At 48.6% G+C, this 24,556-nt stretch overlaps 1 protein-coding gene across 2 annotated transcripts; it reads left to right on the top strand.

The window, feature by feature from the left end:
* Positions 1 to 13,452: 13,452 nt before the first annotated feature.
* On the top strand, positions 13,453 to 20,511 carry LOC309840225 (folate receptor alpha-like). 2 transcript variants are annotated; one of them, XM_082682299.1, is made up of 7 exons: positions 13,453 to 13,660; positions 15,168 to 15,200; positions 15,305 to 15,372; positions 17,663 to 17,823; positions 19,522 to 19,710; positions 19,806 to 19,941; positions 20,093 to 20,511. In XM_082682299.1, the coding sequence occupies exons 4-7, from the start codon at positions 17,671 to 17,673 to the stop codon at positions 20,377 to 20,379; spliced, it is 765 nt and encodes a 254-aa protein (XP_082538425.1). In that variant the 5' UTR covers positions 13,453 to 13,660; positions 15,168 to 15,200; positions 15,305 to 15,372; positions 17,663 to 17,670; the 3' UTR covers positions 20,380 to 20,511. The 2 variants fall into 2 exon arrangements, with proteins under 2 accessions (XP_082538425.1, XP_082538424.1); XM_082682298.1 differs by lacking the exon at positions 15,168 to 15,200.
* The last annotated feature ends 4,045 nt before the right edge of the window (positions 20,512 to 24,556 follow it).

Here is a 24,556-nt window from a genome sequence, read left to right as displayed (position 1 = left end):
ATAGGGATCCTTTCCTTACTTTACTGTGGCCTCTGCCCAAATATCACCTTGTAAACCTTTCCTATATCAAATAGACCCTCCTCAGGGAGCCTGGGTGGTTCAATCAGTTAAAGCATCTGCCTTCCGCTCAGGTCGTGATCCCTGGTTCCGAGGATGGAGGATCGAGCCCCATGTCAGGGTCCCTGCTGGGCAGGGAGTCTGCCTCTGTTTGTCCCTCTCCCTGTCTCTCTCTCTCTCTGCTCCTCCCCCAAACTTGTGCTCCTGCTCTCTCTCAAATAAATAAATAAATAAGTAAATAAATCTTTAAAAAAAAAAAAGCCCCATCACTTCTCGGCCTTTTGGCTAAGATCAAATGTAAAACAACAACAACAACAACAACAGAAAACACAGCCCTTCTCTATTACCTTACCCTGCTTTATTTCTCCAGAGCACTATCACCATATACCTCTCCATTTTTTTCCTCCCACCTCCCTGGAATGCCAGCTTCATGAGAGCAGGGACTTGGTCTAGTTCCCTGTTGTAGCCTTAGCACCTAGAACAGTCTAGCACATAGGAGGCACTCAGCGGGTCTCACATTGGTATACTGACCGAATCCCTCCTCCACCCTGCTGGTGCAAGCTGCCATCATCCCAGTCTGGGACTCCTGAAGTCTCCCAGACCCACCTGCCCTGCCCACACCCAGTCCCTTCTGCACACAGAATCCAGGAGATCTTCCAAAACTGCCAATGGAATCAAGTCACTCCCTGAATTAAAACTTTTCAATGATCAAATAATTCGATTGTCCCCTGCAGGGACGAGGAATTCTGTGGAAATAGTTTATGAAATCTGTAGAATTACGTGTTATGTGGCTGTGTTAAGGTGATAAGCCAAGTCGTTTCTCAGAGCCTGAAAAGGGCTATAGCGACTGTCGTGTTAGGAGCCGTTAGCGCTGGCCACATCCCCTGGCTTTGTGCTTTACTGGTGCAGACAAGATTGGATATTAAAATCAGTGGATGACCGTGCAATGAGGAAAAGGGCATTGTGTCAAAGTATCTTCCCACAAAATACTGACTGCTCACAAAGGGAGACCTAGTATATGGTGAGAAACCACCTTACTCAATGATGGCCAGCAGTAAGACATTTGCACGGCACATACCCCATGATGTGATAAGCTCTGAAAGGGTCATCACTCCTCTGATCTTCTGGCTCAGATATGCTTTGGTTATGTGAGATGTCAACATCTGGAGAGCATGGATGCAAAGAACATAGGAACTCTCTTCACCACTTTTGCAATTTTTCTGTTAAGTCAAAGGTTATGCCAAAATGCACAGTTAAAAAAAATCCGACAGACGTAGTAGCTTACTGGCTATCTTATTAAGCTTCAAGACTGTTTGAGTCTGGAATTGGGGCAAGACCCTGCTGGACAATCCTTCTGCTTCACGGGGCAGTGACTACGGTCACTTAGTAATGTTCAGCCTATGTCAGGGATGCTCTTGAACATCCAAGATGGTTTTACTCACAGGCTTGGGTCTTCAGCAGGGGTTGCTGGAAGGCTGGCTTCAGCCAGGCCTCCTCTTCTCCGTGTAGTCCGTGGGCGTCTCAATGCCTCTCTAGCGGGACAGTTAGTCCTCTCACATGGTGGCTCATGGGTCTAAGAGACAATATTCCAAGAAATAGGAAGTAGAAGCTGCTAGTCCCGGCCTCGGTCAGTTTTGGCTGCTGTAACAGAAGAGCATAGAGACAGAGTGTTTATTTTTTATTTATTTTTAAAAGATTTTATTATTTGACAGAGAGAGACAGCGAGAGAGGGAACAAAAGCAGGGGACGGGGGTGGGAGAGGGAGAAGCAGGCTTCCCACTGAGCAGGGACCCCAATGCTGGGCTTGATCCCAGGACCCTTGGTTCATGACCAGAGCTGAAGGCAGATGTTTAACAACTGAGCCACTCAGGCACCCTAGTCAGAGTGTTTAAACAACAGAAGTTTATTCCTCACAGTTCTGAAGCCTGAAAGTCCAAAATCAGGGAGTTGGCATGGTGAGTTCTGGGGACGCCCCCCTTCCAGGTTGCAGACTGCCCATTCCTTGCTGTATTCTCACATGGTGGAGAGCAGAGAGGGGAAACAAGCTCTCTCATGACCCTTATAAGGCCACTAACCCTATCTAACCCTAATCACTTCTCAGAGGGCCCCACCTCCTCATATCATCACATGGTGGGGGACAGGAATGTTCAACATAGGAATGGTGGAGAGAGGCAAACATTCAGTTCATCATTTTCCCTTAAGGCCTGGAGCCAGAAACTGGCAAAGCATCGGTTTTACCATATTCTACTGGTCAGAGCAGTCACGGAGCCTGTCCACGTTCAAGGGGACGTGACACAGTGCTCACTTCTCAATAGTCAAAGATTTTGTTCCCTTCTTTAACCCTCACATGGGAAAGTGCTCCCCCTACCCCCGACTCCATTGCACAGGATGAGATTAATCATAACCCTTGGTTCTGGGCATGCTCTCAGCATTGCTTCAGGTGTGACTGCCTTTATAGAATTATTTGTGTCTTTGCTTAACTTTTCTCAAAAAAGCAATGAAAATCCTATGTTTTCCCTTTTTGCATCATTTATGATTTGTAGACCTGATTCATCACAAAGCTAGGAAGAACTTCTGATGAAAAATCTAAGCTTGTCTCTGGTTGGAATGGGGTAGCATGATCCTCTTATTTCTAAAATATTATATTTCCTTTTTTTGCATTATTTGGCAAAACACAGCAGAACTGGAAAAAAGAACTGTACTGTCTAAAGGGATTCTGGGGAGAAAAGCTCTGAAGGCTGGTCTCAAAAGTAAACATAGGATGTGGTTTCTTGGCTAAATTTCCTAGAGGTAAGGCAAGAAAATGAGACCATGTATTTGAAGATAGCAAGATAGAGGAAAAAGCAGCACTTTGCAGTTAAATCATCTTGGGTTAAATCCTGACTCCTCCACTTTTTGCTGTTTGGGAATTCACCTAACTCCCAAGGCCTTGGTTTCCTCATCTGTCTGTTGGGAACAATAATGTCAACATTGTAGTGACTTGTGAGAGTTACAAGACATGACAATGTAAGTAACACATCCATTATTCTAATTGGTATAGTGTGGTTCTCAATATATGACTAGTGTGATTATGTAATTAATGTTTACTAGGCTACAAAATACTTTCATATACACCTTCAAACTACTCCTAAAGAAGGAAAACAGATGCATGTCCCAAGTTTGGGAATGAAGATATTATGACCAGCAGCACAGTGGAGATCCCACGCTGGTTCAGTAGGAGGGCAGAGTGCTGTTGGCTGTGTGTGGTCTGGCGGTGATGGGGCCCTATGCAGGCAGACAGGCAAGATGGGGCAAGGTGAGCACCTCCTACCCAGACTCTGACCTTGTCCCCCTTAGCTGTACCTGCGGCAGGACCCTGGGCTGAGAACAGATAGAAACCACAGACCTTGCCCTCGGGAGAGGCATTCTATTAGTTGAGTAAGTGATGACAGGATTTGGAGGTTTTCCCAAAATCATAATGGGAAGCCATCAATATACATTATTAAAAAAAAAAACAAAAACAGGAGCAATACCATCTATCTTCTTAGACTAAGAGCAACTTTACCGTCTGCAATAATGTCTGAAAAATACTGTACGGATCAAGCACTTCTAACTTGAAAAAAATGAACTTTTCCTCCTTAACTTTTTTTTTTTAAGATTTTCATTCATTTATTTGATAGAAAGAGACCACAAGTAGGCAGAGAGGCAGGCAGAGAGAGAGGGGGAAGCAGGCTCCCCGCTGAGCAGAGAGCCTGATGCGGGGCTCAATCCCAGGACCCTGGGAGCATGACCTGAGCCGAAGGCAGAGGCTTAACCCACTGAGCCACCCAAGCGCCCCCTTAACTTTTTTTTTTTAATATTTTATTTTTAAGTAATCTCTACACCCAAAGTGGGGGCTTGAGTTTACAGCGCCCCCATCAATATCAAGAGTTGCATGCTCCTTCCACTGAGCCAGCCGAGAAAGTTAACCCTTTCTTAACTTGGTTAAGATGGTTATGAAAGGGTTATAATGGTTATTGAAAATGGTTGATGAAAATGTTTTTGCCATAGAAAGCATTTTAATTCACTTCAGACCATACAAGGCATAAAGTGACTGGAAGTTTAGGCCATCAGATGTGTGTAACTTGGCTTCATGAGGTTTTTGTTTGTTTTGTCAGAAGCGTAAATATATAGTGAAACTAGCCCCTCAAAGGGAAAAGTGTAGAACTCTTTGCTATCACTTGTGCACAAAAATGGAATATACAGTTGACCTTGAACAATGCAAGGGTGAGTGGTGCTGACACTCTCCCCAGACTGCACAATTGAAAATCTGCAGTCTCCCCCAAATCCTAACCACTAAGAGTCTGCTGTTGACTGGGAGCCTTACCAGTAACATAAACAGTAGATCAATACATATTTTGTATATTATGTGTATTGTATAATGAATTTTTAAAACTTTTATTTATTTATTTTAGTGAGAATTTAGAGACAGAGAGTGAGCAAGAGGAGGGGCAGGAGAGGGAGAGAAACAGACTCCCTGCTGAGCATGGAGCCAGTCTGGGGTGAGGGGAGTCGATCCTAGGACCCTGAGATCATGACCTGAGCCAAAACCAAGAGTCGGACACTCAACCGACTGAGCTACCCAGGCGCCCCCTATATATTATATTCTTAAAATAAAGTAAGCTAGAGAAAAGAAAATGTTATTAAGAAAATACATTTACAGTATTGTACTACATTTATCAAAAAAAATCTGTGTATATGTGGACTTATGAGGTTAAATCAGCTTGGGTTAAATCCTGACTCCTCCACTTTTTGCTGTTTGGGAATTCACCTAACTCCCAAGGCCTTGGTTTCCTCATCTGTATGTTGGGAATAATAATGTCAACATTGTAGTGACTTGTGAGAGTTATAAGACACGACAATGTAAGTAACACATCCATTATTCTAATTGGTATAGTGTGGTTCTCAATATATGACTAGTGTGATTATGTAATTAATGTTGTTCAAGGGTCAACTGTATACAACACAAAGGCACAGACTTTCTCTGGCAGTATACTTAAGGACCTAAGACTACCACTGGCTTGGTGTTCCTATTTCTGCAAATACTTCTATTGTAGCCATAACTAATATGTAGCATTATTTTATGAATATCCTTGTTATTGAAATTTACATAATGGTATCAAATCAGTTGCATCATTCTATATCTTATTTCTCCATTCAACATTTTGTATATTTATATTCAAATACATACAAACCTGTATGTTATATTTAAATAAGGTATACAGTCACGTGGTTCAAAAAATCAAAACAACATAAAAAGTATATAGAAGAAAGTCTTGGGACACTTGGCTGGCTCGGTTGGAAAAGTATGTGACTCTTGATCTTGGGGTCATGAATTCCAGCCCCAAGTTGGGTACTGAGATTACTGGAAAAAAAAAAACAACTTAAAAAAAATTAAAATTAAAAAAATAGAAGAAATTGCATCCCTAATCTTGTATCCTCCCAGCAAGGGAGGCTATGTAAAAAAAATTTTGTACTTTCCAGAATTTTCTTTTCTTTTAAGATTTTATTTATTTATTTTCGAGAGAGAGACTGCAATTATATACACAGGGAGCAAGCGGGGTGGGGTGGGGTGGGGGGTTGCGGTGGGGAGCAGAGGGAAAGAGAGAATCTCAAGCAGACTCCCTACTGAGTGCAGAGCCCAATGAGGGGTTCAAACTCACAACCTCCGAGATCATGACTTGAGCCAAAACCAAGAGTCAGATGCTTAACCAACTGAACCACCCAGGTGCCCCTCAGAATTTTCTTATGCGAAGACATACATTCGCCCTCCTCCTTGTTTACACACAAAAATTCTATGGACACGTTTCTGCACCCTTCCTCTTTCACTTAACAATATACTTGAATGTTTTTCCACATTTGTATACCAAGAGCTTTCTCATTCTTTTATACCAGGTTAAATCCCATTGGGTGAACCCTCATTTACTTAACTGGTTTCTCACTGAAAGACAATTGAGTTGTTTCCTAGACAAAGCCTGTCCACCTTCCCCTGGTAGATTTATAAAAGGAGTGGGGTGGAGGAGGGAGACACTGTACTTCCCAGGGGGGCTGAGGGTGAGGCCAGGGCAGGTCTTGAGGGAAAGTGGGGAGGGAGGTGGGAGGAAAGGTGAAGTCTTACCCAGTTCTCCCGGGGTCTGGTTTTTCTGCTGGATTTTCCTCCTGCTGCTCCCACCATCCAGTGCGCTCCCTCCTCCGAGTGCATCATGATGCGCCTTCCTGTCTTCCCATAGCTCTAGGCCTCACTCTGCCAGGGTAACTTCCCAAGACCCCTTTGTGTGTGTGGGGGGGCGGGGTTGTTGAGGTGTGAGAAACTGGGGTCTGGCTCTCTGGGACTGCACCCTCACTGGCTCTCCACATTGTGCCCCCAATGGCACCCCCCGTGCACTCCCAAGGCACCCAGTCTAGGACCATGAGTGGTAACTGCAGGGCTCAGTGGCCTTCAGCTGGTCCCGGGTCAGGATCCCCCATCTTCCCTACACTGGGTTGGTGGGGGATGGGCTGAGGCTGGCAGGTTCTTCTTCTCTCACTCCCTCCCCTCATCAGCAGACCACATCCCATGGTTCCTGTTGAGCAGATCTGAGAGGGCTTGCAGAACTGGCAGGGCCCTCAAACTATGGACGAAGTACCACTGGTGAAGTCTAGAAGGACACGTCCAGGGAGGGGTGGTGGCTCCCACCAAGGTCACAGAGCAACTTGGGATGGGGTGAATGGATCTTGCCTTCTGGCCCAGACCTCTACACTTGCCTTTGGCGTGGCTTGGGGGCCCTCAGGGATAAGCGGGGTGAGGAGCAGGGAAGATCCAGGCTTGGTAGGGAGATGAGAAACGGTGCGGAGAGTCTTGTGGCTGCTGCCTCCCTCTCAGGCTGCATCCACCTCTGATCGTGGCTTTCTGGCAGGAATAGATGGACAGGGTCTGGCCCATGATACAGCTGCTGCTTCCAGCTTTGGTGGCTGCTGCGTGGGGTGCCCAGCCTAGAACTCCGTGGGCCAGGACAGACCTGCTCAACATCTGTGTGGACGCCAAGCACCATAAGATGAAGCCAGGCCCCGAAGACAAGCTGCATGGCCAGGTGAGAAGGGAGTGGAGTCATGGGTTGGAGAGAGAGGTGACCCTAGAAATGGAAGAAAGCAGAGAAGTGGAAGATCAGCTTTGGGGAGCAATGGAGTCAGGAGGGTGGCCGAGGGGATCCCCAGGGGGAGACCAAATCTATAGCGGGTAGGTGGATAGTAGTCTCTACTTAGATGGGTGAGGAAATAGGAAACGAGGCCCACAGTGGGCACGGGTACAATGTGTGTGTGTGTGTGTGTGTGTGTGTGTGTGTGTGTGCACATCCATGCGTACACATAGCGTGGGAACTGAGAGGCTAAACATGAGCAGGGGCTAGGACAGAGTTGGGCAGTGCCTTTTCCAGCCTTAAGTATGCCCCAGCCCATGGAGCTCAAGGACAGGGCTCAGGGGACACAGGTCCTTCAAGGTCACCATGCAGCAAATACAGAGCAACAGTTCAGGTCCTCCACCCCCACTAGGTCCTGAAGAGACAGTGACAAATCAGATAATGCTGGGAAGACTTCCCAGGACAGGTGCCATCAGCCTTGGCCTTGGGGAATGAGTAAGAGTTTTCCAGGAAGACAAAGCAGGAAAGGGCAGCTTGGCAGAGAACAACTTGTACCCGGGTGGGAAGGGAATGGCAGAGGCAGTGACGAGCTTAGTGTGACCAGAGCCAAGGATGCTGCTGCCCACAGAGAAGGGGAGAACAGGGGAGCCGCCGAAGGAGCTTGGAACCCAGGGGCTAGAAGTGAAGAGTGGGAAGCCCAGAGCCCTATGACTTCTGAGTCATCTCCCATTTTTCGTTTGCATCGTGCGTGTGTGTGTGTGCGCGCGTGCATACACACACACACATACACACACGTCCGCTAAAATATACCTAATATAAAAGTTGCTATTTTAAGCATTTCTAAATGTCGGGTTCAATGGCCACTCATACTGTTGTCCCCACCACTATCCATCTCCAGAACTTTTTCTCTTCCAAAACTGAAAGACTATTTCATTTTCAGAACTTATAAAGTTCTAGATGGTGCTTCTAAGACCCCTCGGGAACACTTCCTCTTTGCCAAGAAACGGCATGCAGACTTTTGAGGAGCCTTTTGATTGTAATTCTGAGGCACAGGGGTTTTATGGGGAGTGCTTCTCTGTGTCGAGCCCCTACTATTGGCCAGCAAGTGCCTGTCAGTATAATCGCCCCTCTCCCGGAGGCAGGAACTGCTGACACTGGTTGGCAGGCCAGGGACGAGGTGCACCGGGGTCCTGCAGAACCCCCAGGAGTTGGGGTATCTGAGGAGGGGTACATGTGAACTCAGGGAGGCCTGGAAGCATGTTCGATGTTAGCTGTGCTTGGGGTGGGCTAGGCTGTTGGGCTGGGGTAGGTTTGGTTCCACCCTCTTGGGTTTTCCTTGTTTCTCCTGAGTGCCCAGACCTGTCCCATGTCCCTGTTGCTTGGCCCTGGGTGCTATAGTTCAGAGCAGAGATTTTAAGCGACTGGCTTGTAATCACTCAGCACTGGAGTCCCAGCTTGGAATTATTTCTACAGAGAAACCTTCACACTTCCACTGTCTTTCCTGCTTTGAATTACCTCTCTGGGATGGTCTCCCATATGGAGTCAGGTCCAAACCGGGATTCATGTGCAGGCCATTATACCCTCTGTCCCCCACCACTTTCTGGACCTATCTGGAGTCCCCTAGCTTGGGGGTCCAGACCCTAGGAGAGCCAGATCAGTGCCCTTCCTCTCTGCTCTTACCACAGCTTGGGGCCGGGCTCTTCTCCTACCTGCCCTGAGTTAAAATCTTGATCCCACCATTTACCAGGGGTACAGCTTACGTAAACTCTGTAACGGTTGAATGAATGATGTTTTTACTAGAGTGCTGAGGGCAGAAAGTGCAAAACCTTCAGGGACTTTGCACTTGCTGTTTTCTGTGCCTACCATGTTCTGTGTCTTCCCCCTGCCCCTGACTAAAGCCATAAACTCCATAAAGGCAGAGATTTTTTTTTTTTAAAGATTTTATTTATTGGACAGAGAGAAACACAGCGAGAGAGGGAACACAAGCAGAAGGAATGGGAGAAGGAGAAGCAGGCCTCCCACCAAGCAGGTAGCCCGATGTGGGGTTTGAACCCAGGATCATGGGATCATGACCTGAGCCGAAGGCAGACGCTTAAAGACTGAGCCACCCAGGCATCCCAAGGCAGAGATTTTATCTGTTTTGTTCACAGCTGTATTCTCAGCCCCCAGCATGATGCGGGATTGATCAAAAGTACTTAGTTAATATTGGCTGGAGGCAAAATGAGTAATATAAATAACGCAAATCAAGTGAAATAATTTAGAGGCATGAAAATAATTGCTCCCCCAGACAGTGGTTCCCAGCCCTCCCACATCCCCTGTTTTACTCTCTGTTAAAAAACTGTTACAACTGCCTTAACCCCAAGAGCCAGGCATCGTGACCCCCTCCCCAGCAAGTGTTCCTCTGGATGCCCCACCTGGGGCAGAGAAGTCAGAAGACGGAGGAGACCGCTGTGGGGCGGGTGGGCACTTAGTCGGTGTCTTCCCCAAGCAGTGCACTCCCTGGAAGGAGGAGGCCTGCTGCTTAGGCAGCACCTTGGGCAGCCAGGAGGTGCACAAGGACACCTCCCTCCTGTACAACTTCACCTGGGAGCACTGCGGCAAGATGGAGCCCGCCTGCAAGCACCACTTTATCCAGGACAACTGTCTCTATGAGTGCTCCCCCAACCTGGGGCCCTGGATCCGGGAGCTATCGGACCCTGCCTCTCCCCACACCACCCCTGCAGCTGCCATCCAGCTCCATCAGGGCTGTGGCAGGAGATGACCCATCCCATCTGCATGTCCCATCCGCTGAGCTGAGCACTCAGTGAGCCCTCCCTCCTCACCTCCCACCAGGTGAACCAGAGCTGGCACAAGGAGCGCTTCCTGCACATGCCCCTGTGCAAAGAGGACTGCCAGCAATGGTGGGAGGACTGTCGCACCTCCTACACCTGCAAGAGCAACTGGCAGCGGGGCTGGGACTGGACCTCAGGTGAGGGGGGTGGCGGGTGGGGACAAAGGTGGGGTTTGAGGATCTGGGGTGGCCAGAAACCAGCTTCGGGGCCAGGGGTTGAATGTCTGCGTCCACTCTCTCTGCGCCTATAGGAATTAACAAGTGTCCAGCTGGGACCACCTGCCGCACCTTTGAGATCTACTTTCCCACCCGTAGCCCTGTGTGAGGACCTCTGGAGTCAGTCCTACCAGGCCAGCAACTACAGCTGAGGGAGTGGCCGCTGCATCCAGATGTGGTTCGACCCAGCCCAGGGCAACCCCAATGAGGAGGTGGCAAGGTTCTATGCCACGGCCATGAGTGCTGGGGCCCTGCCCTGAGGGGTGGAGCCTCTTTCTCAGCCTGGCCTCCTGGGCTGAGCCCCTGCCACTGTAGACACCTGCCCATCTCCCTTGTCCGCACCCAGCCTGGGTGACCTGGCCTCGGCCCAGCTCAGCACTCTCTGATGGGGGGACCTCACAATGCCCTAGTTATTGGTTCTTGATCCAAGATGAGTCATATGGGGCTCCTCTAATGGCCTATTTTCATAGATCCGTGTGTATCTTGTGTCTTGTACGTAATTTGGGGATGAGTGGGTTGGAGGGACAGCCTCACTGCTTTATCATTCCTCCTGAGAGGCCCAAGGAGGGACTGGGACTAGCTGGAAGTTTACCAGCAAGTAGGAGGTAGAAGCTGACCCCTTAGTCTGAAGCTCTTCTTCACCAGGCTTCCCTCCATGCAAGTTCATCAGTCCCACACCACAAGGGGCTAAGGGGATGGGTGGAGAGAAGGTGAGCAGAGATGACAGATAAGTTCTAAGGCTCCTGGTGATAAGAAAGTCTCTTTCCCTTTCCTTCCCTTACTAGATGTGGACTAGGGTATAGATACTGGTGGTGGTAGTGGGTAAGGAGGCCCAGTGATGAACAACTATATTGCTTCCCTTTTTTAAAGGGATAATTGCTGGGCAGAGGGAGAGGGAGAGAAAGTCTCAAGCAGACTCCACACTGAGTACATAGCCTGATGTGGGGCTCAATCCCAGGACCCTGAGATCATGACCTCAGCAGAAAGCAAGAGTTGGATGCCCAAGCGACTGAGCCACCCAGGTGCCCCCGCAGTGGATAATCTTATGCATGGTAGAATGTTACACATGAATTCCAGAAAAGGTGTTTCTAGGTCAAGAAGTAGATGGAGTTATAATTTTGAGTTACAACTCTACAACTGTATCAGTGAGCCCCCCCTCCCCCAACTAGGGATAAGAGTGCCTGCTTCCCACCGCCTTGCCAACACAGGATGGAATCAAACTTCTGATTTCCTACCAAGCTGACTTTTGTTTTGTCAAACTGATAGATACAAAAAGACCATCTTGGTGTGGCTTTCATGCACCATGTGGCTTTTTTTTTTTTTATACTTTATTTATTTATTTAACAGACAGAGATCACAAGTAGGCAGAGAGGCAGACAGAAAGAGAGCGAGGGGGAAGCTCCTTGCTGAACAGAGAGCCCGATGTGGGGCTCGATCGATCCCAAGAACCAGGGACCATGACCTGAGCCGCAGGCAGAGGCTTTAACCCACTGAGCCACCGAGGCACCCCCATGCAACATGTGTCTTATCATGAGAACACAGTTTCTGAGATCTTCCTTATTGTTCTACTGAGATTTGGCCCATTCTTTTCCACTGCAGGGCAATATCCCAGCCTATGTAGTATATGTCACATCTAACTCAGTCTCCTACTGATGCGTATTTGAAGGAGAGGGGTTCTTTGAGAACCTTGACATTTTTGAAAAGCACAGGCCAATTCCATTATAGAATATCCCTCATTTAGGGCTTATGGGTTTCTTCCTTATTAGATCAAGGTCATACATTTTTGGCATGTGTAGCCCCAAGGCAACACTGGGTGCTTCTTAGTGCATCATAACAGAAGGCATATGGGGGTGAGCTCACTCACTCCCGAGGGTGAGATTGGGTCTGTTAGGTTTCCCCACTATTTCTTGCCCCTTTGTAATATGTAAGTATGATACAAGCAGATACTTGAGAACTGAAGATATCCTATTCACCACCATACTGGCACCCACAAATTTTGCCATCTGATGGACATTTTTTAAAAAGTAAAATAAAAACCAAAAATGTCTTATGCAGCAACCCCTCGCCAACCCTTTAACCCATGGTATCTGTTGGAGTGACCAGACTTCAATGGCATAGAGAGCCTTGCCCTGCCCTGCCCCCCACCGACTGACTGAGACTGACCTAGAGCTCATTTCCATCCTTCTGTTTCACACCCCATAGGTGAGCTCCATTCACGCTTCTCACACACTTTGTGCCAGCAATTCTCTTTCTGCGTTCCTTGAACGTTCCTTTGTTCTCTGTGGGCTAGCTCCTCGTAGCCACTTAGATTTCAACCTACAATTCCCCGCTAACATGACTTCTGACCACCAACCAAACAAGGTCATCCAGGCACTTTCTTATCACATCGGTCTCCTGCCTTTGTACGGATACCTATCATCTGCTGTGTTTATCATCTGCTCTTCCCCAACAAAACAGACACTCACGAGGAGTCTGTGGGAGCCCACGGAGGTTAGAGAAGGCTTCCAGGGGAGTAATGTCTGTCAAACAGAAAATAGCAGGAGGACCAGCACTTGGCTCAGCAAGGACAAAGGCTTGGTAGGATGGAAGTGGAAGGAGAAGTTTCTAGGAGGCTGAAATAAAGGTTAAGAAGGCAAGGGTGGGAACTGAGGCCAGAGGAGAAACACTGTATTTGTGCAATCCTTAGGTTGATGCCCTGAGGGCCTCTCACAGAGCTTTCCTTTCTCCCTTCGTGGAAGAACCTGGTTTGGAATGGAACTCAGGTCTGAACTGTAGCCTCTCTTGGCTGCCTGGGAACTGCAGTTTCCACAGATGAGAAAACGCGGCTTGGGCTAGCAGCAGGCAGGACAAGCTCCAGTTTGATCCACCCCGACTCCACGCAGGCCAGGCCTCCACCTGCGCCGGCCAAACACCCTCCTGTTATCCTTGGTCACAGCACAGCCTACAGATTGGGGGCTACAGGATGCCCATAGCTCACCTGGCTGATAGTATAAACTTCTGGTCCAGGCTCAAAGGTGGCCGCTATGCCCTGTTCCTCCCCGCAGGTCACACAGCCCCGGCACTCTCATCCCAGATTCAGAGGAGGGTGACTCCCCACAGGGCAGGACTCCACGCCCATCTCCCCTCCCCTTAGCTGGTGACTTATGAAGCCCTCAGGGCCCAGGTCCTTCTCCTAGTGGAGAGGCCACAAAGCCCAGTTAATGATCAGTCCCTAGGTCAGGGGTGGAGGATGCCTGGTAGGGGCAAGTCCCGTCTAGATGAGTTCCCTCCTTCAGGCATTCCTAGATCTCTGGTCATTCTTCTCCAATCAGGAGAAGGTCGCCTGGTCTTATAAAGCCGGGAGAGAGGTCTGAAGGGTCCGAGGGCCCTTCACCTGCTGAGGTTTTCCAAGGCCTTAACCCTCCCTGCTCTTCACAGGATTCAGGTAAGGCTCGCTTTGAGGGAGAGGTAAAGCAGGGCTGGGGGGTGGGGGTGAGGGTGGGGGTGGGGGTCTCCTGGGAGTCCATTTCATTACAGGCCCTTCAGGGCTCAGCTGCTTTCCCAGCAAGCCCATTCCCCTCCTGTCCCAAGTGGCCTTCCCCATGGTACCGAGGCCCCATTTTCCTTAAACTTCTATTACTGTCCCTAGGCCGATGGTTGCCACATCTGTATCCAACCTGTACCCCTCCCCAGGGCTTTCGCCTCTATGACCACTTCTCCCTGGGTTGCACACAGGCACTGCAACACAATGGAGCTCGGCTTCTTGCCCAAATCTGCTCCTCTCCTTTTCCCTTTCCCCAGCAGTGGTGCCATCATGGCAAAAGGAAGACTTCGGTCCTTGGGTGGGGTGGCCGCGGTGGGAAGGGCCTACAGGAGACCTGACTCTCAGATGCTGGAGAAGGGACACCTGTGTGGTTGGGTACAGGGGCAAAGAGAGGGGGGCCGCAGCCTAGGAGCAACTGAGGCTCTGGGCTGCTTAATGTCTGATTTTGCTGCTGGCGACCCTGGGACTGATGAGGTTGGAGGAGTTGGCAGATCTCTACTTTGGGGACTAGGTAGCTCTTTACTCTCTACAGCTGGCTGGGAGCTTGGAAGCTTGCACTCCAGCCCTTGCCCTACAATTGGTTCTGTCCTGATTTTCTGGATCTCATTCTCATCTATATGAGAAGGACAGGGGTGAGAAGAGGACCAGATTATTTTAAAGGATCCCAGCATCTCAGGCTGCAAGGTTTTATCAGCCCTGAGTTTGGGGGAGAAAATGGGGTAAGTGGGACTTGGGGACTGGCCTTAGGCCTGCACTTAGAATCCACCCCCTCCCACCCACCCACCTCCCATGGAGGCCTGGCTAGTGCCTGATATAGGAAAGATGTTAGGGTTCAAAGCCAACGGCCAAGAACGAATTCTTGAGATGTCTTTGGTGCAAAAAGGTGATTTTATTCAAGCACGGGGATAGGACCTGTGGGCAGAAAGAGCTGCACCGGGGTCATGAGGAGTGGTCCACTATATACTTTCAAGTTGTGAGGGAGTTAGAGATAGCATAAGTCTCTAAGGAATTTTGGAGGCAAGTTTTCCAGGAAGTTGAGGGAGCTCGCTCTTGTTGGGAAAAGGTCATTTATTATCACCTAATAAATCCTTAGTCCTGAGACCCTTCAGATGTATATGGGGGGGGGCATATGCTTGGGGGATGATTGTCAACATGTATCTTGGTGAGGGTTAGAGATAAAAGAAGTTTCTAAAGGAATATTTATATGCTAAAGTAGACTTACAGGATCCTGGAGGGATAATGGAGGGGTGGGAGGTTAGGAATGCCTTTTGCCCTTAGCAAAGTATTAACATGGAGACAGTTGAATCCCTAGAGGAATGTCACTTTGCCTGTTTCAGGGACTTATCAATGGGGTGTAGGTAGTAAGGAAATTAAATAATTTTTCTTCTGCCTTTGTTTCCCACATCAGTGCCCACAATAATTAGCGTGCAATAATTAACTGGTGAGTGGCCTTCGACCGATCCCAGGCCCCACTCCTGGGCCACATTCCCCGCTGCCTGCCCTAATGCCCGTCTCCTAGGCCACTAAACCTCAGCTGTGTTCCAGAGTAGGGCAAGGGGGACTGCGGAGCCCAGCAGAAGCCTGAGCAGGACCAGGAACCCTTCCTCTCCCAGGTACGCCACTCCCCACCCCTTCAGTAGAGGCAACACACCCCACAGAGCTCCCAGCAGGTGTTAAAGAATTTGCCAAAGAGGGAGGATCCATTTTTGCCTAAATCCCAGAGAATTCAAAGGTGGAGGCTGAGGGCCCAGAGCAGAGCAGGGGCCTGCCCAAGTTAAAACGTAAGTTAGTGTCTACCCCTGAACTAGAACTGATGGGCTCCTGCCTCTTAGCACACTGCCCGTTCATAACGCGCTTCAAGTTTGGGGCCCTGGAGTGGGGTGAGGGGTAATGTGTTCAGGGTGATGAGGGCGATGGTGGCTATTGGGGGAAGAGGGGAGAGTTGCATCGAGGTCTGAAGCGGGGACTAGGAATGTGGGAAGTGGCTTCCAGAGTGATGGAGGCTGCATGGAGAAGAGAGCTCTGGCTCTAGAAAACAACCAGAGCAAGCAGAACTGCTGACCTACCAGGTGGGGCCCGAGGAGCCCGGGGCAGGGCTTTCGGAGTCTCCGCCCCAGGCCCTTCTGGGAACCTGGGTGCAGGGAAGGTGCAGGGGACAAAGCTGAAGGAGCTCTGGACTCGAGGGGCCTGAATCAGACTTGGGTGGTCCCTGCTCCGTGAGGTGGGCACATCCCTCAACCTGGGCCAACAATTGCACAATCCATGCCCAGCGGACTGTCATTTAGTGGGGGTTTCTCCCCTACATTTAATCCTCAGAGGAGGACACTAAACCCAAGAAAATCTGAGTTCTTTTGCCCCACAGTAAAGCAGGAGGTGGCGTGTTAGGGCTGAGATCGCCGACAGGCTGATCCTATGCTCTAAATTAGCTGCTAGACTGTATTTCTCCAAAGAGTCACCTGGTTCTCCAGAGAGTACAGATCCTATGCTCTAAATTAGCTGCTAGACTGTATTTCTCCAAAGAGTCACCTGGTTCTCCAGAGAGTACAGATTTGTCCTGCACCCTTGCAGGTCAGTGAGTGATTGGGCCATGAGAAGAGTGATTGGGTCCTGGAACGAATGAATTAGCGGGGGAGAGAATGAATGAACACTGGAATAAACAGAGTAGCAGAATCTTGGATGGTGGAAAGGTGAGGGGGGAGTTGGGGAGTGAGACAGGGGTTCATTTCCAGGTTCTCCAGGCCTGCCAGGCAGCCAGCCTGGAGGCGGCCAGCTCAGGCCCCCTCCAGGAGGCCCAGGAAGAAGCCTAAGTTCTCCAGGACACGGGCGCTGTGGAGACAAGGCACCTTTGAGCAGAGGGGCGCATATGCTTTTGGAAACTGTGGGAAACAAATGCCAAATTTTAGGAGAGCCCAGGTACCAGGTGCCTGGTGACTGGTGTTGCCTCCCAAGGTTCAGGTTCTGAGCTCAGAGGGCTGAGGTGCTGTGAGGGTGGAAGGGAGGCCAGCTCTGTGGCCAGGGGATGGGAACCTACCAAGGCCTGGAGGCTGTCCAGCTGGCTGCCCAAGCCGGCCCCCAGCCCTCCAGTGCCCTGTGACAATGACCCATGTCACAGGACCTCTGGGAGAAACCAGATCATGAGGCTGGGGGTTGGTTGTTTCTGTTTTTGTTTTTTAGGGAGGGAAGGGGCAGAGGGAGGGGAAGAGAGAGAATCCCAAGCAGGCTCCACTCCATAGAGCTCAACATGGGCCTCCATCTCATGTCCCTGAGATCACAACCTGAGCCGAAATCAGAGTCAGATGTTTAATGGACTGAGCCTCCCAGGAGCCCCTTTGTTTGTTTGTTTGTTTCTAAATATAGATCTGCAGCTTATCTGGAGTTCCAAATCTAAGATTATTGTCAAGGTTTGCAAAAAGTGATTTGGTGTCAAAATCTGACCTGAAAATCAATGTGAGGTTATTAGAGTTTTTATGTAACCCACCAGTGTAATGATTTTACCACGGAACGTGTGCTTGATTGTTGAGTGCATGTAAATCATATTACCTTTTACCAAATCCTAAATATTTTAAGTTCTGAAACATTTGCCTCCAAAGATTTCAAGCAAGGGACTGTGGACCTATGGCAATCTCTTGGCTGTTTCTGCATTTTGCCCAAACTCCATCTCTTAGTTTTATCACTTGACTCCTTCCGCCTGGAGAAGTCAGTAACTTGTGTGACCCCAGCAAGGACTGTCCTGGGGTGGTGGCTGAGTCCATTCCTCCCTGAGGCTGGGAAGACTAAGGGGTAGGGGTGGGGCAGGATGGCCCCAGGTTTCATGGAGACTCCACCTACCTGGGGCTGTTTCCACGCACCGGGAGGCCCCACCTCTACCTTTCTTGGTGCCACTGACCACAGCTCTTCCTTCAGAGGCTGACATGGCCCGACGGGTGACAACACAGCTGCTGCTCCTTCTGGTGGGGGTGGCCGCAGTATGGGCGGCCCGGTCCAGGACTGAGCTTCTCAATGTCTGTATGGACGCCAAGCACCACAAGGAAAAGCCAAGCCCGGAGGACGAGCTACATAAGCAGGTGGGCCGAGGGCCAGTCTGGCGTGGGGAGGAGCTGATTCAGAAAGAAGAAGGGGAGAATAGAGCTTCTGAGCACTTCCATGGTAGAGGCAGGAAGACCACCTGAAAGGCCTTGAGAGTCTGTACTATGGTGGGCAACCATCTGTTTACCACATGCTCTGTGCCCCATGTTGTCTGTGTGATGCCAAGAGCTCAGTGTCTTGGCTGTTGCATTTCCATGTCGCACAAACCCGGATCCTCTAGAGAGGAGCCTGGGAAATAACCCTGGAGAGACCCAGCCCAGTGGCTGATGTTGATTTCAGATTTTGGACTGGAACTCACCCCTCTAAGAGTCTTGAGAGGAAGAAGTACCCAGAGCACACAGTGGCTTCTTTCCTGCCAGCCCCAAGCAGCTCGAGAAAAGTGGATTTTTCATAGGCACGTGGCTGGGTGTGAGGTGTCTTGATTCATGCACCTAGCAAACATTTCCCCTGGGGCTCTTGACCTCTTGACCATTTTAGTGGACCTGAGGTCTCCTTTCTATGGCAATTGTTTTACCACAACCCCTTTCATATCCTGAACCTGTCTACATGTTAAGAAAAATGCATATGATGCCATAACTGTAAAGAAAACACAAAAAGGAAGCTGCTTGCAAAATGCATTGCAGTATGTCGGCATTCATTTTGACCTCATTAGGAGACAGTAACCACATTGCTTTGAATCACTAAGTCTACAGGTGAGCGATGGTGTAACTTGGATACTTGGAGCAGCCTTGACTTTAACTTCTTCAGCCTATATATTGTTTGTTTGTTTGTTTTTTAAGATTTTATTCATTTATTTGACAGAGAGAGAGAGATCACAAGTAGGCAGAGAGGCAGACAGAGAGAGAGAGGGAAGCAGGCCCCCCACTGAGCAGAGAGCACGATGTGGGACTCAATCCCAGGATGCTGGGATCACAACCCGAGCTGGAGGCAAGGCCCAACCCACCGAGCCACCCAGGTGCCCTATTGTTTTTAAAGTGCACATTTTAGGGGTGTTTGGGTGGCTCAGTCGGTTGAGGCTCTGATTCTTGATTTCAGGTCAGGTCATGATGTTGGAGTCATGCGATCCAGCACGCCCCCCAACGTCGGGCTCCCCTCTGAGTGGGATTCTCTCTCTCCACCTCCCTCTGCCCCCTACCTGGCCTCCACACCCCCTTTCATGCACGTATGTGCGCATGTTCCCACTCTAAAAATAAATAAAGTGCATGTTTTAATATTTTGCTTTTATACTGAATTCTAAGCTATGGGTTTCCATTCATTCAGTGTTTTGAGTATTTCTGTAATTAGATCTGTTCTGAGGTTCCAATCTATTTGACTTGCTTCCTCACCTTCAGGTCTTTTGTGACCTTCTCTGTGAGGCATCTCTGACCCTTCTAGAAAAGTGCAATTCCCCATCCCTCTCTCCTGCTTAATCTCTTTCCAAAGCAGGTATCCTGTGAGAAGTGTTCATTGTCACGTCTCTGCTCTCTGGGTTCGAGGAAGTAGGAGCTCAATAAAGGTTTGAATTAGTGAATTTCGTAATGCCTGCACTGCTCCCGAAGAGGGTCCTCTAGTGGCAAGCATTGTCCTGGAAGGCTGACTGCTTTGGGGGATCAAAGACTAAAAGGGGTGAGGCTGCAGGTGGGAATATTGTGGCTGTGCTGGGCATGGGAGTTAGTGCCTGTGTCTTCCCCACCCAGTGCAGCCCCTGGAAGAAGAATTCCTGTTGCTCCACCAACACCAGCCAGGAAGCCCATAAGGATATCTCCTACCTGTACAGATTCAACTGGAACCACTGCGGACAAATGACACCTGCCTGCAAGCGCCACTTCATCCAGGACACCTGCCTATATGAGTGCTCCCCTAACCTGGGGCCCTGGATCCAGGAGGTATGAATGTCCTCCCTGGACCCCCATATTTAAAGAGGGACTGAGCAGCTTAGAATCGTGAACCTGAGCCCCTTTTCACTACCGACCTTTCCCAGGTGAACCAGAGCTGGCGCAAGGAGCGCATCCTTGACGTGCCCCTGTGCAAGGAGGACTGCCAGCAATGGTGGGAGGACTGTCGCACCTCCTACACCTGCAAAAGCAACTGGCACCAGGGCTGGGACTGGACCTCAGGTGAGGGTCTGGGGGCGGCAGGGAGGGAGAGATATGGGGGGGGGTGTCGGGGGTAGGGCTGGCATAGGAATGTTTGGGGCCGTGGGCTTGGTGGAAGCGAAGCTAGTTCTGGGCCCAGTGGCTGAAGGTCTCCCTCCCGTCTTCCCTACAGGCTATAACCGGTGCCCAGCAGGAGCTGCCTGCCTTCCCTTCCATTTCTACTTCCCCACACCTGCTGCTCTGTGCAGTGAAATCTGGACTCATTCCTACCAGGCCAGCAACTACAGCCGAGGGAGTGGCCGTTGCATCCAGATGTGGTTTGACCCAGCCCAGGGCAACCCCAATGAGGAGGTGGCGAGGTTCTATGCCATGGCCATGAGTGCTGGGGCCCTGTCCCGAGGGGTGGAGCCTCTTCTGCTCAGCCTGGCCCTGATGCTGCAGCTCGGGCTCCTGAGTTGAGCTTCTTTTACCCTCGGATACCTGCACAGCCCTGCCCGGTTGAGCCCCAAAGCTCCTAGCCATCCACCTCCTATTCCTTGGCCAGGGATGGGGCTTTGACTGACAGTTTGAATAAACCAGACACCCACCAGGTATTACGTGAATTATTTGGGTATGAGTGGGAATGTGACTTTTGCTTTCCAGTTCCCATTGATTGAAGCCAGTAAGACTTAGTCAGTTCCCAGTTCTGATGCGTACTATGAGCTTTTTAGATGTTGAACTGTTTTTGTAACCTAGGACATATTCATAGCTCTCAATTGCATTGTGTGTGTGTGTGTGTGCACGTGCATGTTACGATTTTATTTATTTATTTATTTGGGGGGGGTTGTAAGCTGGAGGGATAGGGAGAGAGAATTTGAAGCAGACTATGTGCCGAGCACAGGGCCTGAGGTTGGGCCTAATCTAAGGACCCTGAGATCATACCCTGAGCCAAACCCAAGAGTTGGACGCTTAACTGACTAAGCCACCCAGGTGCTCCTCAATTTCATTTTTTACTAAGCTTTAATCTAGAACCAGGCCCAGAGTTTTGGCATTTGAATTGGACCCAAGCCTGCTGGATTGACTGTTCTGTCCAATGCTCAGCTATCTGATAGAAGAGAGGGAACTGGTGGTGCCCAGACTGCTCAGGGTGGGTGGCTGGGCAGAGGTGAAGAGGGCCAGCAAGAGCCGTTTCTCACGGAACGGCTACCACCCACAAAGCACTATCTGCCAGGCACTGCCCTAAATGCTTTATATGTATCCCTATAGGGCACAGATTCTTTTTTTTTTTTTTTTTTTTTTAAGATTTTATTTGACAGAGAGAGATCACAAGTAGACAGAGAGGCAGGCAGAGAGAGAGAGAGGGAAGCAGGCTCCCCATTGAGCAGAGAGCCCGATGCAGGCCTCAATCCCAGGACCCTGAGATCATGACCTGAGCCGAAGGCAGCGGCTTAACCCACTGAGCCACCCAGGCGCCCAGGGCACAGATTCTATTGTCTGCATTGTACACATGTGGAAACAGCCACATAAGTTAAGAAACTTGGCTAAGACTGCCCCCTGCATAAAAGCTGGGATTCCATCACAGGCAATCTGGCTCTTGAGAGTGGGTGCCCTGTGGAGTGGGTAAATACACGTCTCTTGAAGGGATCATGGACCTCATGGTTGGCCAGAGAACCTGGACTTGAGCCGGTCTGGCAGAGTCAGGAGTAGAACCCAAACCGAGACTTTTAGAGCCCATTACAAACCAACAATCTAACAGATTTTTAGGCAGTGTTTTCACATTAAGTGTCATTTGTAGCAGTTATTAGAAGCTAGGTTATGTTACAGTAGCATACCAGATATTTCCAGGACAGCTAATGTTTCTTACACATGCTGTAGTGCTTACACCCGGCATGTCACTCAGGGACTGAGGCTGTGGGAGGCTCCATCTCGTTGCACACTTCCATGAGACAAGAATAGGAATGCTGGTAAATTCCATACGGGCTTTTAAAAGTTCCACCCAACAATAATCCTGATGGCCAAATCAAGTCATGACCACAACTAACTTCAAGGAGGCCAGGAAAATTGAACGCTAATAAGTTCTTGAAAGGAGAGGTCAATTAGAATGCGTGTCAGAAGACCTAATCACCACTACAAAGACCCTGTTACATTATTGTCAGTTTATATTTCTGGCATGGTTGTGGTTACAGATTTAATTTTTCAGGTAGATTCAAGTAAGAAAGGGAACCAGCCCTTTGAACCTCTGGAAAGAGGTGAAAAGTGGAGCAGTCCATTGGGCACCATCCCAGGTAGTCTTGCAAACAAGGCTGACTGATGTATATTACATGTTCTACAGAACTAGTGATACAATTTACAATTGTGACCTGCTTACAGATGTGTTACAGTTAATGATACTTCAAATTACTATCACCTTGGGTCTGGGTGGCTCAGTTGGTTGAGTGCTCAACTCTCGGTTTCGGCTGTGGTCATGAGAGTGAGCCTCATATCAGGCCCTGGCTCAGCCCAGCATCTGCTTGATATTTTCTCCCTCTCCCTCTGCTTCTGCCCCTGCCCCTGCCCCTCCTCTCTCGCTTTCAAATAAATAAATAAAATCTTGTCTTAAAAAAATTAGTATCAACTCAAGCCTAAGTAATACCTAATTAAAGACCTATTGTGTTGTTTCTGAACCGTTTATGAGAATACTAGCCTGAGTCCCACTTTCTGGAATTGGTCATCCTCAAATTCTGAGGAGTCATTAGCTTGCAGAATGTGTTAATAATTTTCCATATTAATATCTCCTCAGCAGTAGTACTGGTATAAGGACAGACATAGAGATTAATGGATCAGAATTGAGTCCAGAAATAAGTCCCTATAGTTAGAGTTCATTGATTTTTTTGACAAAGGGGGCAAAGGCAATTCACTGGGGGAAAGAATAGTCTGTACAACCAATGTGCTGGGACAACTGATTATCCACATACAAAAAGATGAATTTAGACCTTCACCTCACAGAAAATTAAAGGATCATGGACCTCAATATAACAGCTAAAACAACAAAATTTCTAGAAGAAAACAGAATACCTTCCAGACCTTGTGTTAGGTAAAGATTTCTTAGATTATTCTGCCTATTATACAGATAGACTGTGTTCTGTTGGACCAAAACCAGTCTATCACTGAGAAAAATGGGTAAGTTGGATGGCATCAAAATGCAAAACTTGTGCACTTCAAAATATACCATTAAGAAAATTCAAACATGGGCACCTGGGTGGCTCAGTGGGTTGGGCCTCTGCCTTCGGCTCGGGTCATGATCTCAGGGTCCTGGGATCGAGGCCCGCGTCGGGCTCTCTGCTTGGCAGGGAGCCTGCTTCCACTGCCCCCCACCTGCCTCTCTGCCTACTTATAATCTCTGTCTGTCAAATAAATAAACAAAATCTTTTAAAAAAATATTCAAACACAAGTTACAGACTGGAGGAAATATCTGGAAAACATACCTGATCAAGGATTTGTATCCATAATATACAAAGAATGCTTACAACTCAATAAGTAAGAAAACAACTCAATCAAAGAGTGGGCAAAAGAAATGAACAGACATTTCATCAAAGAAGTTACACAAATGGTTAATAAGAATGTGAAAAGATGCTTAACACCGTTAGTCATTAGGAGAATGCAAATTAAAACCACAATAAGATAACCATTTCACACCCAGTAGAATGCCTTTAGTAAATAAGGTAGGCAATAACAAATGTTGGCGAGGCTGTTGGGAAATTGGAACCCTGATACACTGCTGACAGAAATGTAAAATGGTACCACCCTTTGGAAAACTGGCAGTTGCAAGAAAAAGCTAAATGTATAACTGCCTTACAACCCAGCAATCCCACTTCTAAGCATCTACTCAAGAGAAATGAAAATGTATATCCACATAGAGACTTGTATGTAAATGTTCACAGACGCAGTGTTCAGAACAGCTCAAGATCTGAAAACCCCTGTCAATCAACTGGGAAATGGAGAGACAAAATGTGTTGTATCCATACAGTGGAGTATTAGTCAGCAAGAAAAAGTAACAAACACTGAAATAAGCTAATGTTCTGGATGAGCCTTAAAAACACCATACTAAGTAAAAGTCTATTTTTATGAAAATTCCAGGAAAGGCAGATTTATATAGACAGAGTAGATTAGTGGTTGCCTGGGGCTGGCTTGGGGAACCAAGATTAATTATAATTAGGCATGAGGGGCATGGAAATGTTCTGAGCTCATTTATGGTGAGGTTGTACCACCTGGCAAGATATTTTTTTAAGATTTTATTTAGTTATATGACAGAGAGCACAAGCAGGGGGAGCAGGAGTGGGAGAAGCAGGCTCCCTGCTAAGCTGGGAGCCTAATGTGGGGCTTGATCCCAGGACCCAAGGACCATGACCTGAGCTGAAGGCAGACACAAACTGACTGAGCTACCCAGGTACCCTCACTTGGCAAAATATTTGTAAACTTTAAATGGGTAAATCTTATGATATGTAAAATGAGTATGAATGAATACCTGTATGATGCTCTTCCTTGCAATGGTAGCACAAGGAGAATCTCATTGACTCTAAATTTCTGTGGAGTATGTTCATGAGGGGACATATTCTAAGGAATTCAGCATCTGGCTCCATAAAAATCTATCATCTGAACCAAACTCTCTCCCATCATA

This window comes from Mustela nivalis (assembly GCF_964662115.1).
Source record: "Mustela nivalis genome assembly, chromosome: 9".
In the NCBI taxonomy this organism is placed as follows: Eukaryota; Metazoa; Chordata; class Mammalia; order Carnivora; family Mustelidae; genus Mustela; species Mustela nivalis.
Note: the sequence above shows the minus strand (reverse complement) of the source record. Positions and strands in the feature narration are given on the sequence as shown.

Bases quoted from the DNA above. Each gene is read 5' to 3' on its own strand.
- LOC309840225 (XM_082682298.1), top strand. From the start codon at position 17,671: ATGGCCCGACGGGTGACAACACAGCTGCTGCTCCTTCTGGTGGGGGTG. The intron at 17,824-19,521 runs GTGGGCCGAGGG...TTCCCCACCCAG, and splicing joins AGGACGAGCTACATAAGCAG to TGCAGCCCCTGGAAGAAGAA. The intron at 19,942-20,092 runs GTGAGGGTCTGG...TCTTCCCTACAG, and splicing joins GGGCTGGGACTGGACCTCAG to GCTATAACCGGTGCCCAGCA.